We start from the raw sequence: 13247 nt of genomic DNA on the forward strand, positions 1-13247 counted from the left end.
ATCATCAGATTGAACCTGTGTGTGTGTGTGTGTGTGTGTGTGTGTGTGTGTGTCCTGCATTCGTCAGCACTTGGCGTCACCTGTGAGTGTGTTTTTCCCTGCAGCAGAGGCCGACAGGCAGCAGCTTGTCTACTGGCTGTGTATGAATGTCAACACACACACACACACACACACACACACACACACACACACAAACGAGGCCTTTGTTTACTACCTGTACGTATTCTAACCTCAGCCCTAAAGTTACACGTTTACACTGAAAACCAGACGCTCGTCCTCGCAGGATGGATCTCTGGGATTTACAGTAAACTGTAGCTGCTGTTAGCTCAATTTGTTAGCCGGGCTGCCCGGAGTATGAGCTTAAGTTTTCAGGCCCAGCAGTCAGCAGCTTTCATGGACATGATGGCAGAGGAGAAGAGAAGTGAAGAGGACGCTGACGGAGAGAGTGAGCGAGGTCTGCTCAACCTGCTGCCAGCACGACCCAATCTCAGGTAAGAGGAAGAAAGTTTTGTTACAAGTTAAACTACGACTAACTACTTTCATTTTACTGCATTGAAGTACCGTATTTGCCGGACTATAAGCCAATACTTTTTCCCACACTTTGAGCCACGCGGCTTATACAGCGGTGCAGCTAATTGATCGATTTTTACTGGTCAACATTCTCTAGCAGTAAATGCAGGAGTGAGACAGACGTGGGGAAAGATTATGCACCGAAGAAGACTTTAGTTTTGATTTTGAATTGTCATTTTGCTCTTCACGCACACACCCTCATCATGGAAAACACACGAAGAAATGCACGATGCAGCTTTTAAGTTAGAGGTAATCAAAGAAGGAAATAGAGCTACTGCACGTAATCTTGGCATCCCGTGTCGGCACCGATTTTCAGGCAGTTTGAAAAAAAGCGTCTTAAATTAAACAAACAAACAAAAATCTTTCTGTGTAAATACCTTGTTACAACATAACTTATATCCAAGTGCGGCTTATAGTCCGGAAAATACGGTACTTCAAGTAGCACTGACTGCGTCGATAACGTTACTCTCCTGTAACTCTGCATTCACTCAAAGCTCCGGTTTCTCTGCCGCTTCTTCTCTCATCACATCCGACTCCTGCCGCAGTTTGTCTCCCGTCCGTCCTTTGTGCCCGTGACAGGAGACAAAGAGACACAGGTGAGTCCCAGGAACGAGGGACAATGGAGGAAATCTGACACCTGGAATGTCGTCAAAGGGCTGAGGAGAGTCACAGCGAGGCTTCATGCACGACAACAAGAGAGTTCAGCCAAGAAAGAGGTACTTCACTCGATTCTATCCATTTCATTCTGCTTAGCTTCCCCCTCTTCTCCTCTGCCATTATATCAGAAGAAGAAGAGGAGGATTTCAGACCCAGCAGTCAGCAAACCTCTTTTTCTTCTTCTTAATGGTACAAACCTCCCGTAGTACAAACTCTAACACTCCCCCCGGTGCTCTGAGCTCACAGTCCCGGTGGCCCGGCTAACAAACTGAGCTAACGGCAGCTACAGTTGGCAGCAGTTTACCTCACTGTCCATCAGGAAACTCTGCTGCTGCTTCACATTAAAAGATTCATCAGGTAGCTTTTACTGTGAAACAGCTGCGGCACGCCTAGAGAAGTTTGTCTTGACCGCTATCATCGTCTTTCGGATTTTGTCCACACACACACACACACACACACACACACACACACACACTTTTCACTCAGGAAACAACCAAATAAACGGACAGAGACAGTTCTTTAAAATGTTAATGTGCATAAAAATAGCTTTATTTCCAATAATAAATCAGAACCTGCATGCAGAAACCAATGATTCATTGGCTTCTCCACTCCATTGGTGATTCACATGTGGTGTTTGTGACATTAAGCAGCAGAACAGAACGTTTCTCTCCCGTGCTCGCCGTGCAGACCTGGACCTGGTTAACACTTTTAATCCCGACCTGGAGAGTTTCTCCTCCGTCTGAGGTCGAACTTTACACGAATCAGGATTTTGTTGATTTAACTGGAGGTGAAGACCTTGAACCAGCGTCGAGACGTTTCAGTAACTGTTGAAGTTTGATTGCAAGATTTTAGCTACAAAGAATCGAAGCATGAAAACAGTTCCAGGTCTGCGAGCGGCGACACGGCTCATCCCCTGAACGACGAGATGAACACCGACCACATAAGCAATCCTTCTACGAACGAAACACATAAATACAAAAAGCAAAAGAACAAAAAAAAAAACAAGTCTAAAAAGATAATAGAAACTCTTACAAAATAAAAAGTTCCAAAACTATTTGCCTCTGAAAAAAAATCTCTCAAACTAGTGTATATAAAACTTTTAAAATCACATATACAACAGCTTAAAAAAGGGGAAAACCCCAACCTGAAAGAAGGCAATAAAATAATTTGACAGTTAAATTAATACAAAAAAATGACAAGTCGATCTACTGGAGAACAATGAGGAGGCGAGTTAGTGTTAGCGTCGTATCAAAACAGTTTTTATCATTTACAGTAAAATCACGTGAACGTTACTGCGCGGGAAAAAAAAACAAAAACAGGAAAAAACAATTTGGCATTTAAATATTTGGTAGATATTTGTTGTTGCCAGGATACGGCTAAGTACCAAGTTAATATATTTGTTTGTTTTCATGTAATGACTATGTACAAATCCTTGGTAGATCAGTCTGTGCTGCTTCTTCAGCTAAAGAAATGTGAGCATGGACGCGCTCGAGGCGCCGCGAGTGCTCCGAGACGCAGAACGAAAAACACGGACCGCCGGTTCGCTTGTCGAGGAAGCATCGAACCCGCGGTCTGAAAACAACGAGACAAACACAAAGTACCAAAACTACCAGTTTCTCCGATCACAGAGCTTCAAACTTTCACGGTTAACCAGGAAGCGTGTGTGTGACCTCGCAGGTGAACGGTGACATCACGCTCGTACCTGTCAGCAGCTTAGCTTAGCACGAAGGCGCTCACATGTTCAACTCTGACAGAGCCAGGCTAGCAGTTTCCATCCGTTACCAGTCTTTATGCTAAGCTAAGCTAGCCACATATTTACAGACACACACACACGAGAGCGATTTTCTCTGAAACGTCAAACTGTTCCTTTAAGTTAGTTGAAGGTTTTTTTTTGTGAAAGAAGGTCAACAGCTTCACACACCACTGAACTCTGTGTGTTACAGTGTGTGTGTGTGTGTGTGTGTGTGTGTGTGTGTGTGAGGAATGTAGGTGTGTCGCCTTGTAGGAGCATGTTGGTTTGACTCCAGTTCACCAGAATAACAGAAAAACAAACCCTGCAGGCACAGCAGTGATTATAGTGTGTGTGTGTGTGTGTGTGTGTGTGTGTGTGTGTGTGTGACCTGGGTCATACAGTATTTGCTAATTCTCCTTGCAGACTACTTTAGCTTACTTATCTTGTGCTACGTGCCGGCCCGGCCCGGCGGGATTTTCCCCCGGTGAGGAGACATGAAACAAACAGGAAGTTTCAGGTCGTTTTAATCTGAATCATCGTTTGTTGCAGAAAAAAAAAAAATCATTTTCCAAACGTGTGTTGACCCTCGTTTGACTGTCTCTTCTCTCGTTAACGGCCGGGTGACAAATTAAACCAGAACTTTAAATGATGGACAGAGCAGGATGTTTCAATCCTAAAAAATAAAAACAGTCACATAAAAACCGTCTCCCACGGTGACGTGAGGAGCTGCAGTCCAACAAACCGGATGACGAGAGGGGAAATAAATAAGTGGCTGTGGACGCGTACCGTACGGACCAATCACCACAGCGTTAGCGTCGTTATCTGAAGGCGGCGTCCAGCTCGACCGAGCTCCTGCTGCTTTTTCTCTTCTCGTGGACAAAAAAAATCAAAACAAGACATAAAACGGCGTACCGCAGCTGAAATCGTCCAATCCTGTCGCTCCTTTTTTTGGACCGACGGAGCCTCTGATTGGTTAAGAGAGCACCAACAGTATTAGCATACATCAGGTAGGAGGAGTCAGTCAATCGATTGTGTTGTCGGGGCTTCTCTCTCCTGATTGGTTAGAGCGTCACTCCGCTGAAGGAAGGCGAGGAGGAGGAGGAGGTATGATGAAGACGAGGCACTGATTGAGTTTTTAAAGGTGAGGTGTGTGTTTGTGAGTGTGGTGACGGAGGAGGGAGGTGGAGGAGGCGGCGGTCTACGCATAGATCTCTGTGGTGGGGGCTTTCTTGTAGATGGGCTTCTTCCCCAGATCGTAGCTGCCCTCGTCCTTCTTCTTCATGCGGTAGATGAGGAGGAGGATGAGGAGGACGGCAAACATCAGGCCGACGGCGCCGCCCGCGATCAGAGCTGGAAACGAGGGAGAGAGAGGTCAGACAGGAAGGAGGAGGAGGAGAAGGAGGAGGAGAAGAAGTTCAGCGCCTGCACTGACCTGCCAGGACCTCCGTCTTGCTGAAGATGCTGTCGTCGCTGGCGTGGGACATGAGGACGTTGGACGGCTGCTCCTCGCCGGGCTCGTTCCTCAGCAGCGGGACCTCGTTGCTGTTCCGGACGATGCCGACCTCGTCGATGGTCGGCCTCGCCGGGCGCTCCACCTCCGGGATCTTGTTGTCGTTCACGTCGGGCTGAAGACGAAGAGAGGAGTTTAGAAAAACACAAAAAACTGAAGCTGGACTCGGTCGGTCAGAGAACCTGAGAGTGTCTCACCTGAGCGGACGTCTCGGTCTGTCTTCCAGGCGACACCGTGGTTGCTGTGAAAAGACGAAGACGTTTAATCTGAGTCGTTCAATAAAAACTCGTCAAACTCATCCTAAACTTTCTCAGACTGACCTCTGTCACCGGATCCAGAGAAGTCGTCCTGCTCCTCGTCGTCGTCCTCGTGGTCGTAGCTGTCGTAGTCTTCATCGTCCTCGTCGTCCGTGAAGCCGAAGTCTGAGTGGTTGGGTCCGCCTCCCGATGACTCCACGTGGTCGTGGTGTGTTGCGGCGGCGGCCGTCTGTGTGGTCTTCATGGGCATCCATGTCTCCGTCTCCCTCACCTGCTGGGACAGGAAGAGACAGAAGAGAACTTAGAGGGATCGACCAGTCAAGAGCGTCCTTTCACAATAAGAGTCTTTGTGATGAGACAATAAAAGATTCTGACGGGAGACGTCTCACAGATCAGTGATCGTTAAAGACGACTGATCATCGTCTGATCACTGAAGCTCCACCTGACGGAGACTCATCAACTTTAATCACTACACACTTCAGAGACCATCTGTTCACACACACACACACACACACACACACACACACACACACACGTTGACATCATGAGTTCTCATAATTACTTCCATCCTGTAAGAGGGAGAGGAGGCAGCCGGGTGGAGGAGGTGGGGTCTTAATTTGGAGGTCGCCCGGGGCCTCTGAGCATTGTGTGTGTGTGTGTGTGTGTGTGTGTGTGTCTCAAATACTTGGCATAGTCACGGTGTGTGTTTGAAGGTAATCCCCTCGGCCTCCATGAGCAGGAGGAGGACCCGTGTGACGGCAGCCATTTTACTGTGAATCACACAGGTGGGCTGACACACACACACACACACACACACACACACACACACACACACACACACACACACACACACACACCTAATCAAATCTTTAATTACCCCTTCACATCGTTTGCTGTTACCGTGGAGACTTACAGGAGGATCTCTGACCCCCACATGGACACACTGTGTGTGTGTGTGTGTGTGTGTGTGTGTGTGTGTGTTTAAATCCTGGCCTTTAAAATGGTGACTGCCGGCTCTCTGTTTCCTCGGCTGCGAGCTGGAACAGGCCCGCTGAGTCACATTATAGGAATCACACACAGAACAAAGCTGACTCAGTGTGTGTGTGTGTGTGTGTGTGTGTGTGTGTGTGTGTGTGTGTGTGTGTGTGTGTGTTTAGCATTTTCCTGTTCCCTGAGGTGAGTTTTACTCTGAGCGTTGTTTGTGTCGCTGCTTTGAACCAATCAGACGCCACGACCACGCCGCCCTGAACAACGTTACACTGTCCGTCAAACATTTAACATCCTTAACGTTCTTTTCACTAAACATTTACTCGCCGTGTTTCAATAATCGAATTTCAAGAGCGACTGAATCGGATCATTTTGCATCTTGTCCAATGATCATTGAAGCCTTAAACTCCCCGTGTGTTTAATTATATTATATTATTATTATCACATTTCTGAGTCCTTGTGTTTTCAAAGTTCTTTAAAAAGTTGTGCAGCTCTTCATGGACTAGGATAAATCTTGGTTCCTGTCTGTGTCGTGGACGTGCAGTTTGTCTGATCACATTAAAGTCATCTGTTCCTCCCCCTCCTGCCCTGCAGGGTCAATAAAGCTCTTCCTCCGGCTGCCCCTGACCTTTAAACCCCCCGTGGTGAAATGTGGACGTCCATTTGTGTCCTGGAGAGACGTGTGTAAAGAAACTTCACCATTTGCAGCCCGCGGTGCTCTAAAAAGAGAAAACAGGCTGACGGAGGCCTGCCCCGACAGGCCGGCTTTATTCAGCACATCAAACGCTGCAGGAGTTTTGTTCATTTACTATCAGATGTGGGGGGAGGTTCAAACTTTTACTACGCTCTTCCAAGAAGCAAAGCCGAGGACGGGATCCAGGCCAAGTCCAGAAAAACAAGCTCGGTCCAAGAATGTCATCTGGAGCTGTGGGACCAAACAGGAAGTCTCCGACTCGCCCTGAAGGCTTCATAGAAACCTGTCGGAGGACGGACGTGACGTGGAAACCAAAACACGGCATTCCAACCAGCACAGAGCAGCGGTTATGTAACATGGAAATCAGCTCAGCCGGTCTGACAAAGGGCCGGACTCTGCTGAACTCATTTTACAGTTACAAGAGAGACACAAGCGTCAACACATTTATGAAGAAACTGAAAGAAATGAAAATAAAACCTCCAAAAGCTGGATGTGAAACCAAACACCATCCAGATCCTGAAGCATCGACCTGAGAGGAAGAAACCCAACGACAAACAGCCAGCAAAGCTTCACAGCAGACGGTCTGTGGCTCAGAGGTTAACCACGACATCCTGGACAAGAAAAACTCTCGACGCTTTCAAAGACTCCCAAGAATGTGGAGAACTGACTAATCTAGTGTGCGGACGTGGATCACCGCCAGAACAAAGATTTACAGCCGAGCAAACAGTCCACGCCTCGCTGCATGACTGATCCAAGTTATTATTATACTACTGAGTATTTCAAAACTCAGACGATGGTTCGAGACTTGACTCAAACAAAGACTTTAACTTGTTTCATGAAAGCTTCAGCCCAGGTCTTGGTCCTCAGGAGATGAATCAACTTTGCTGAGCTCAACTAAAACCCGGTTAGACGTAAACGTGGTTCTGTTTAACCATCAGAGAACTCAAACTAACTCAAATCAGAAAAGTATCTGTAGATTATCTGGATCAGTCACGTCAACACGTGGAGATAATTTGAATAATTCAAAGTTTCCACGCGGGGTCAGCTGCAGGAAAGCTCTGAAATACAAAGGTTTGCTTCCCATCATGCCTCAGGCTTGTCTTGTCCTTGTTTTTCCGGCCGTCTCAGCATGGAGGTCCTAAAATTTTTCCATTGTCCCCGATCGCTGAAAGGCAGTCTGTCAAGACGCCCGCTACCCGGCCTTCGGCTCTGTCCCTTTCCATTGACGGCAAACAATGCCGGTGGACTCCTCAAGAGCATATCAATGACCAAGGTAACCAGGGATAAGCCTCCAGCAGGCTCCCCTTCATTAAACCGGGGAAACAATCCCTCCATCTGCCGACACTGAGCGAGGCATCTGGTCCATTCACACGGCGGCGTGGAGGAGGTCCAAACCATGAAAGGACGGAAAGAAACACCAGCACGAAGGAATGTGCTTCCTTATTCTTTGTCACGTCCAACGTCTCTTGACCTTTTACGAGAAGAGACGACTGTTGTTGTTTTCTAACCTTTCGTTTCGTAATCAGCTGATTCAGGAGAGAAAAATTAAACTTTAAATCCTCGCTCCTCACGCTGGGTGATACTTGAACCGGTGGGATTTACTCGCCGTTATTGTGTCACCTGATCAGTTTGTACGCTCCTGACCTCTGATGTAACACTCAGAGTTTACGGCGTCCAAAGGACCGATCCTCTTTCACAGCCCTGCACGGCCGACTCGTAACAGCTCGAGCGTAGAGCTGCGTGTTGTTGGACTTGACGGGACTCAAACACACGGCATCTTTAGCACTTTAGCTCTAGATTCCTGCAACCTACGCCCGCTCCATCTATAGCAGCGCCTCCACCTGCCAGCATTGTGTGAGACTCTGCGTCTACGTGGAAACACGCTGAATGATTCGACTTTTTACAGCTCGCGTTGAGTCAATCGTTCCCTCGTTAAAGACAAACATGACTCAGCCTGACCACAATGTGATAAGACCGAGCTGTTGATTCAGACTACTTGAGTTTTGACGTCCCCGGTCTTCTTTGGTCACTTCCTGGCGGTGCCGGTTCTCCGGGCGGTGATGGTACAGAAGCCGGACCTCCGTACTGTCTTCTCTCTCTCTGATGTGACGCCTGAGCCGAGCGTATCGCTGCTTCGGATCAAACAGACTCAGCTCAGCGACTGAGGATCCATTATCATCTGAAGACCGACCCGAGGCTTCAACGACAGGAAACAACCAGAGGAAAACAGGAAATATCCACCAAGACAAATGCACTCAGAAGCATGCATATGAATCCCGTCAGGACACAGACCGACTGATGCTTCATGTCCTTCATGTGACAATGTGCCTTCAGTCACAGGCTCAGATTAGTCACAAAGACAGTGATTCAGCTCAGGGAAGAGACGCTTAAATCGACTCTTTATCTACAAGTGAAGCTCGTTTAAACATAAAGAGTCTTTGTTAATTATTTAGGACAGCTTCCTGAAGCGAGGAGGCCGCCAGGCTCGTTTAAATCACACATTGATTAACACGGCGGGCAGGTTTCATCAGGCTGGATTAGGAAGACACGTCTTTATGTTGGAGGTTAATCTTCATGGACGTATGATCCGGTCCGAGTCACGACAGAGACAAAGTTTGAAACAAACTCGTCTGACATGTAAACATCTGATCAACCTCGTCAACACGTCGCCATGGTGACTCAGCTGATCTTCTCGGGTCCTGATGCATTAAAAGGGGAGAACTGGTGGACTGAGCGGGGACACGTGGACGACGAACAGCTGGTTCAACATCAGCGAACACGAACACATCAACACGCAACTCATAAAACAGATCAGCTCCGAACACACACACACACACACACACACACACACACACACACACACACCACATCAAAGCGTGTTCTGTCTTATTGAGACATCTGTCAGGAAGGATGTCTGAACACGGGGAAGCCCTCACACCACCCAAACTGTGTGTGTGTGTGTGTGTGTGTGTGTGTGTGTGTGTGTGTGTATGTGTGTGTGTGTGTGTGTGTGTGGTGAGAATAGAAACTGGGTCAGTTTTAGTTTTGTTTGTTAGTGTTTTCTGGAAATTCTCAAAACATTTTCACAACGTTTCCACAGAACAGCTGCAGAACGAAAACAGGTCTGTCACACACACACACACACACACACACACACACACACACACACAGTGTGTAGGAGAAGCTACGGTGGCCTTCATGTGTCAAACAGTCTGCATGAGCGACTGAACCTTTACAGCTGATCTGAACAGATGTGTTGTCACAGCTGGAGACATGAAGCCAACACCATCGGCCTCTGCTGCTCCACCTCAGGGTGGAGCGCTCCATTACTACACCTCCGTCTGTTCTGAGTGCATACATACAAACACCAGAGGAGGAGGCCTCCGTTAAACATCTGAGTTTTTAAAGTTGGAGGGTTCATGTAAATGTATTCATATCGTTCCTGTTACAGCTGCCAGAGTATGCAGCGGTTAAAGGGTGGAGGAGGTGGTGGTGGAGGAGGTGGGGATCAGATTCTTCATCACAGGCAGGAAGGACAAAACCCTCCTCCTCCTCCTCCTCCTCCTCCTCTCTCAACATTCCTCAGCCCCAAAGAGATTTTATAGACCAGCGGACAGCAAAGCAGGAACCATTATTACATCCTCTGATACTATTTATCACGCTGCCTCCCTTTCAGCCGCAGCCTTTCACTTCACAAAAAAAAAAACCTCAAAAAACCTGCCTCATTCTGGTGCAAATGATCGAGGGCTGAATGCAAAACCGGCCACATTCCAACAAGATGTAACAAATGAGCCGGGCTTCAAAGGTCTGCTGCTGAAACACGGATTAACGCCGAGACAAAGAGGATTTTTCTAACCCCGATTAAACCACGGGACGAGAAGTTTGTTCATATCTTTCACCTCCGTCATGAAGGACGCTCGTTTCCTTACATGGGCACAAAACGCTGAGGTCAACGAAAAAAAAAAAAAGCCAGAGGAGCTGATTTTGTTTGTTTGCTCCGGCAGAGTTTGGACGAACCGATAAAGACGAGAAACGAGGGAACGATCCGACCGCTTGAAAAACAAACCGGCTCCATCGGTGCAAACATTCCAGTCGTGCTTCAGCATTCAGAGCCGGCTCTATTGTCAGGTAGCAGAACATTGTTATCGATTAGCCGGGAACGCCAAACCCACATACCAAGAGTGACCTCCGTGGGAAGAGGAGAAAGGGTGGAGGAGGTGGAGGAGGTGGAGCCATCAAAGGAAAGAGACACCAACCCACAAACAAGACAGTGAGAAAGTGTTCACGAAGAGCAACAGAGCTCCACACCAAGCCAGGCTTGGCCTGGCTTGGTGTGGAGCTCTGTTTCTCTGAGTGAACACAAGCCAGGCCAGGCCAGGCCAAGCCAGGCCAAGCCAGGCCAAGCCAAGCCAGGCCAAGCCAGGCCAGGCCAGGCCAGGCCAAGCCAGAGGAGGGTCCAATGAAAAGGCCCGGGTCTATTGAGCTCCCTCCAAGTGTGCAAAATCCCCAAGAGGGCCGGTCAAGGTCACCAAAGGTCACATTCCTGAGGGGGAAATCAAAAAAAGAAGAAGAAGAAGGAGAAGGAGGCGAGGAGGAGGAGGAGGAGCTGACAGACCGTCAAACATCAGACCAGGTCCAGATCTCCAGTCGCGGATTAACGCCGTCCCATCGCGGGGGGGGGGGATTTCAGTTTGTCACGGGCGGAGCGGGTGACGGTCACGTCTTCAGGGTGAAAGTCCGCGTGTTGTTGACACTCACGCCATTTGTACTGACCAACTGGAGGAGGAGGTGGAGGAGGAGGTGGAGGAGGAGGTGGAGGAGGAGGTGTGTGTGTGAAACATCAAACATGAACCAAAACAGAGAATCACTCTGTCAGAACTCGCCAAGAAAACCCAGAAACAAACCGAACTCAGAACCTGACATGAAAGACTCCACGCAGGTAAACACACCATCATCATCATCATCCTCATCGTCATGGTCACCAGGTGACGTCCTCTCCTCCGGCCTGACATTCTCAGGTGTTCGAAGAACTCGTATTTCATGACCAGCTGAAGAAACTGGATCTCAAGGTGGAGGTAGATGGAGGACCGACAGAACATTTCTGTGTTCTGCCGGGCTACGAACCCAGAAGAGAGGTCACACCCTTGTAAAAGTACACAACGTGGAAAAGCTCCAATCACACACACACACACACACACACACACACACACACACACACATTCTTCTGACATGAGGTCACTGTGTTTACTCTCTGCAGCTCCAACTGAGATCAGAACCAACAACCTGCAGGCCGGTGCCGGACTGAGTCCGTCAGATGGTTCTGGATCCCTCGTGTTCCGGATCCCTCGTGTTCCGGATCCTTCGTGTTCTGGATCACTCGTGTTCTGGATCCCTCGTGTTCTGGATCCCTCGTGTTCCGGATCCTTCGTGTTCCGGATCCCTCGTGTTCTGGATCCCTCATGTTCTGGATCCCTCATGTTCTGGATCCCTCGTGTTCTGGATCCCTCGTGTTCTGGATCCTTCATGTTCTGGATCCCTCATGTTCTGGATCCCTCATGTTCTGGATCCTGGTCCGTCAGCAGCAGTGACTCTGCCCCCTGACAGGGCCCCACACTGGATAATAGCAGCAGGCTGTGTGTGTGTGTGTGTGTGTGTGTGTTCTTTCTCACACACACACACACACACACACACACACACACACACACACACACACACACACACACACCGGCTCCCTGACCGAGGCTCGCGCTCAGTAAAGTTGTCTCGAGACGTTCAGACGTCACAGACCCGTTAACCGGGAGTTATAATTAAAGTTAAACCTGTTTTTCTTTAACACCGGAGACGGTTTGAACTTACCGACTCTGGACACACGGAGGCGGACAACACGAGCACGAGGCAGAGCTGCGTCAGCATGGTGTCCTCAGGTAGATCAGTGAAACGCGTTAGTGTGTGCGGGGCGTGCGGGGCGTGCGGGGCTTCAGGCTCGGTACTCCGTACAGTCCAACAGGTCCGTGTCTCGCGCTGTCCCTCCTCTCGGTGTCTCTCGGTGTCTCCGCTGCTCCTCGCGCACTGACTGCTCCTCCTCCGCCTCCTTCGCCTCTATATCAACTCCCCCCCAGCGCTCAGCCAATCAGAGAGCGCCTGTGACGTCAGGCTACTCCCCATGGTTTACGGTAAACTGCACGTCGAGCTGGCTGGCCCCGCCCACCGTACGTCCAGAGCGTCACCTGGTGACCGTAAATAAATAAAATAAAATAAAATAAAATAAAATAAAATAAATCATATAAATAAACAATATAAATAGCTAACATGAGCTAAACCGCAGCTAACAGACTCGCTAACAGCAGCTAACAGCAGCTAAAGGACTGAGCTAACAGCAGCTAACAGCCTGGAGTAAAATGAGCTACAGCAGCTAACAAACGAGCTAAACATGAGCTAACAGCCCCTAACAGCCGCTAACAACTAGCTAACATGAGCTAACATGAGCTCACAAAATGAGTAACCCATAGCTAAACAGCGCTAAAAGCAGCTAACAAACTGAGCTAACAGGCAGTAACAGCAGCTACAAACTGAGCTAACATGACGCTACCAGCAGCTAACACACTGAGACTAACAGAGCTAAACAGCAGCTAACACACTGAGCTAACATGAGCTACAGCAGCTAAACAGCAGCTAACACACTGAGTAACAGCAGCTAACCCACTGAGCTAACAGCAGTAACACCTGAAGCTAACAGCCCGCTAAACAGATGAGCCTAACATGAGCTACAGCAGCTAACAGACTGAGCTAAACAGCAGCTAACACATGAGCTAACATCAGCTACACACACTAGATAACGGG

The 13247-nt window shown here is 48.6% G+C and overlaps 1 protein-coding gene across 2 annotated transcripts; it reads right to left on the bottom strand.

Annotated features, from left to right (window-relative positions):
• Positions 1 to 1745: 1745 nt before the first annotated feature.
• sdc4 (syndecan 4) lies at positions 1746 to 12502 on the bottom strand. Of its 2 annotated transcripts, none has more exons than XM_019255325.2 (5): positions 12264 to 12502; positions 4790 to 5000; positions 4667 to 4710; positions 4392 to 4584; positions 1746 to 4309 (listed from the first exon to the last, which is right to left on the bottom strand). In XM_019255325.2, the coding sequence occupies exons 1-5, from the start codon at positions 12318 to 12320 to the stop codon at positions 4158 to 4160; spliced, it is 657 nt and encodes a 218-aa protein (XP_019110870.2). In that variant the 5' UTR covers positions 12321 to 12502; the 3' UTR covers positions 1746 to 4157. The 2 variants fall into 2 exon arrangements, with proteins under 2 accessions (XP_019110870.2, XP_010753046.3); XM_010754744.3 differs by having other exon boundaries at positions 4790 to 4997; positions 12264 to 12498.
• Between the last annotated feature and the right edge of the window lie 745 nt (positions 12503 to 13247).

The sequence above is a fragment of the Larimichthys crocea genome, chromosome VI (assembly GCF_000972845.2).
Source record: "Larimichthys crocea isolate SSNF chromosome VI, L_crocea_2.0, whole genome shotgun sequence".
Taxonomy (NCBI): domain Eukaryota; kingdom Metazoa; phylum Chordata; class Actinopteri; family Sciaenidae; genus Larimichthys; species Larimichthys crocea.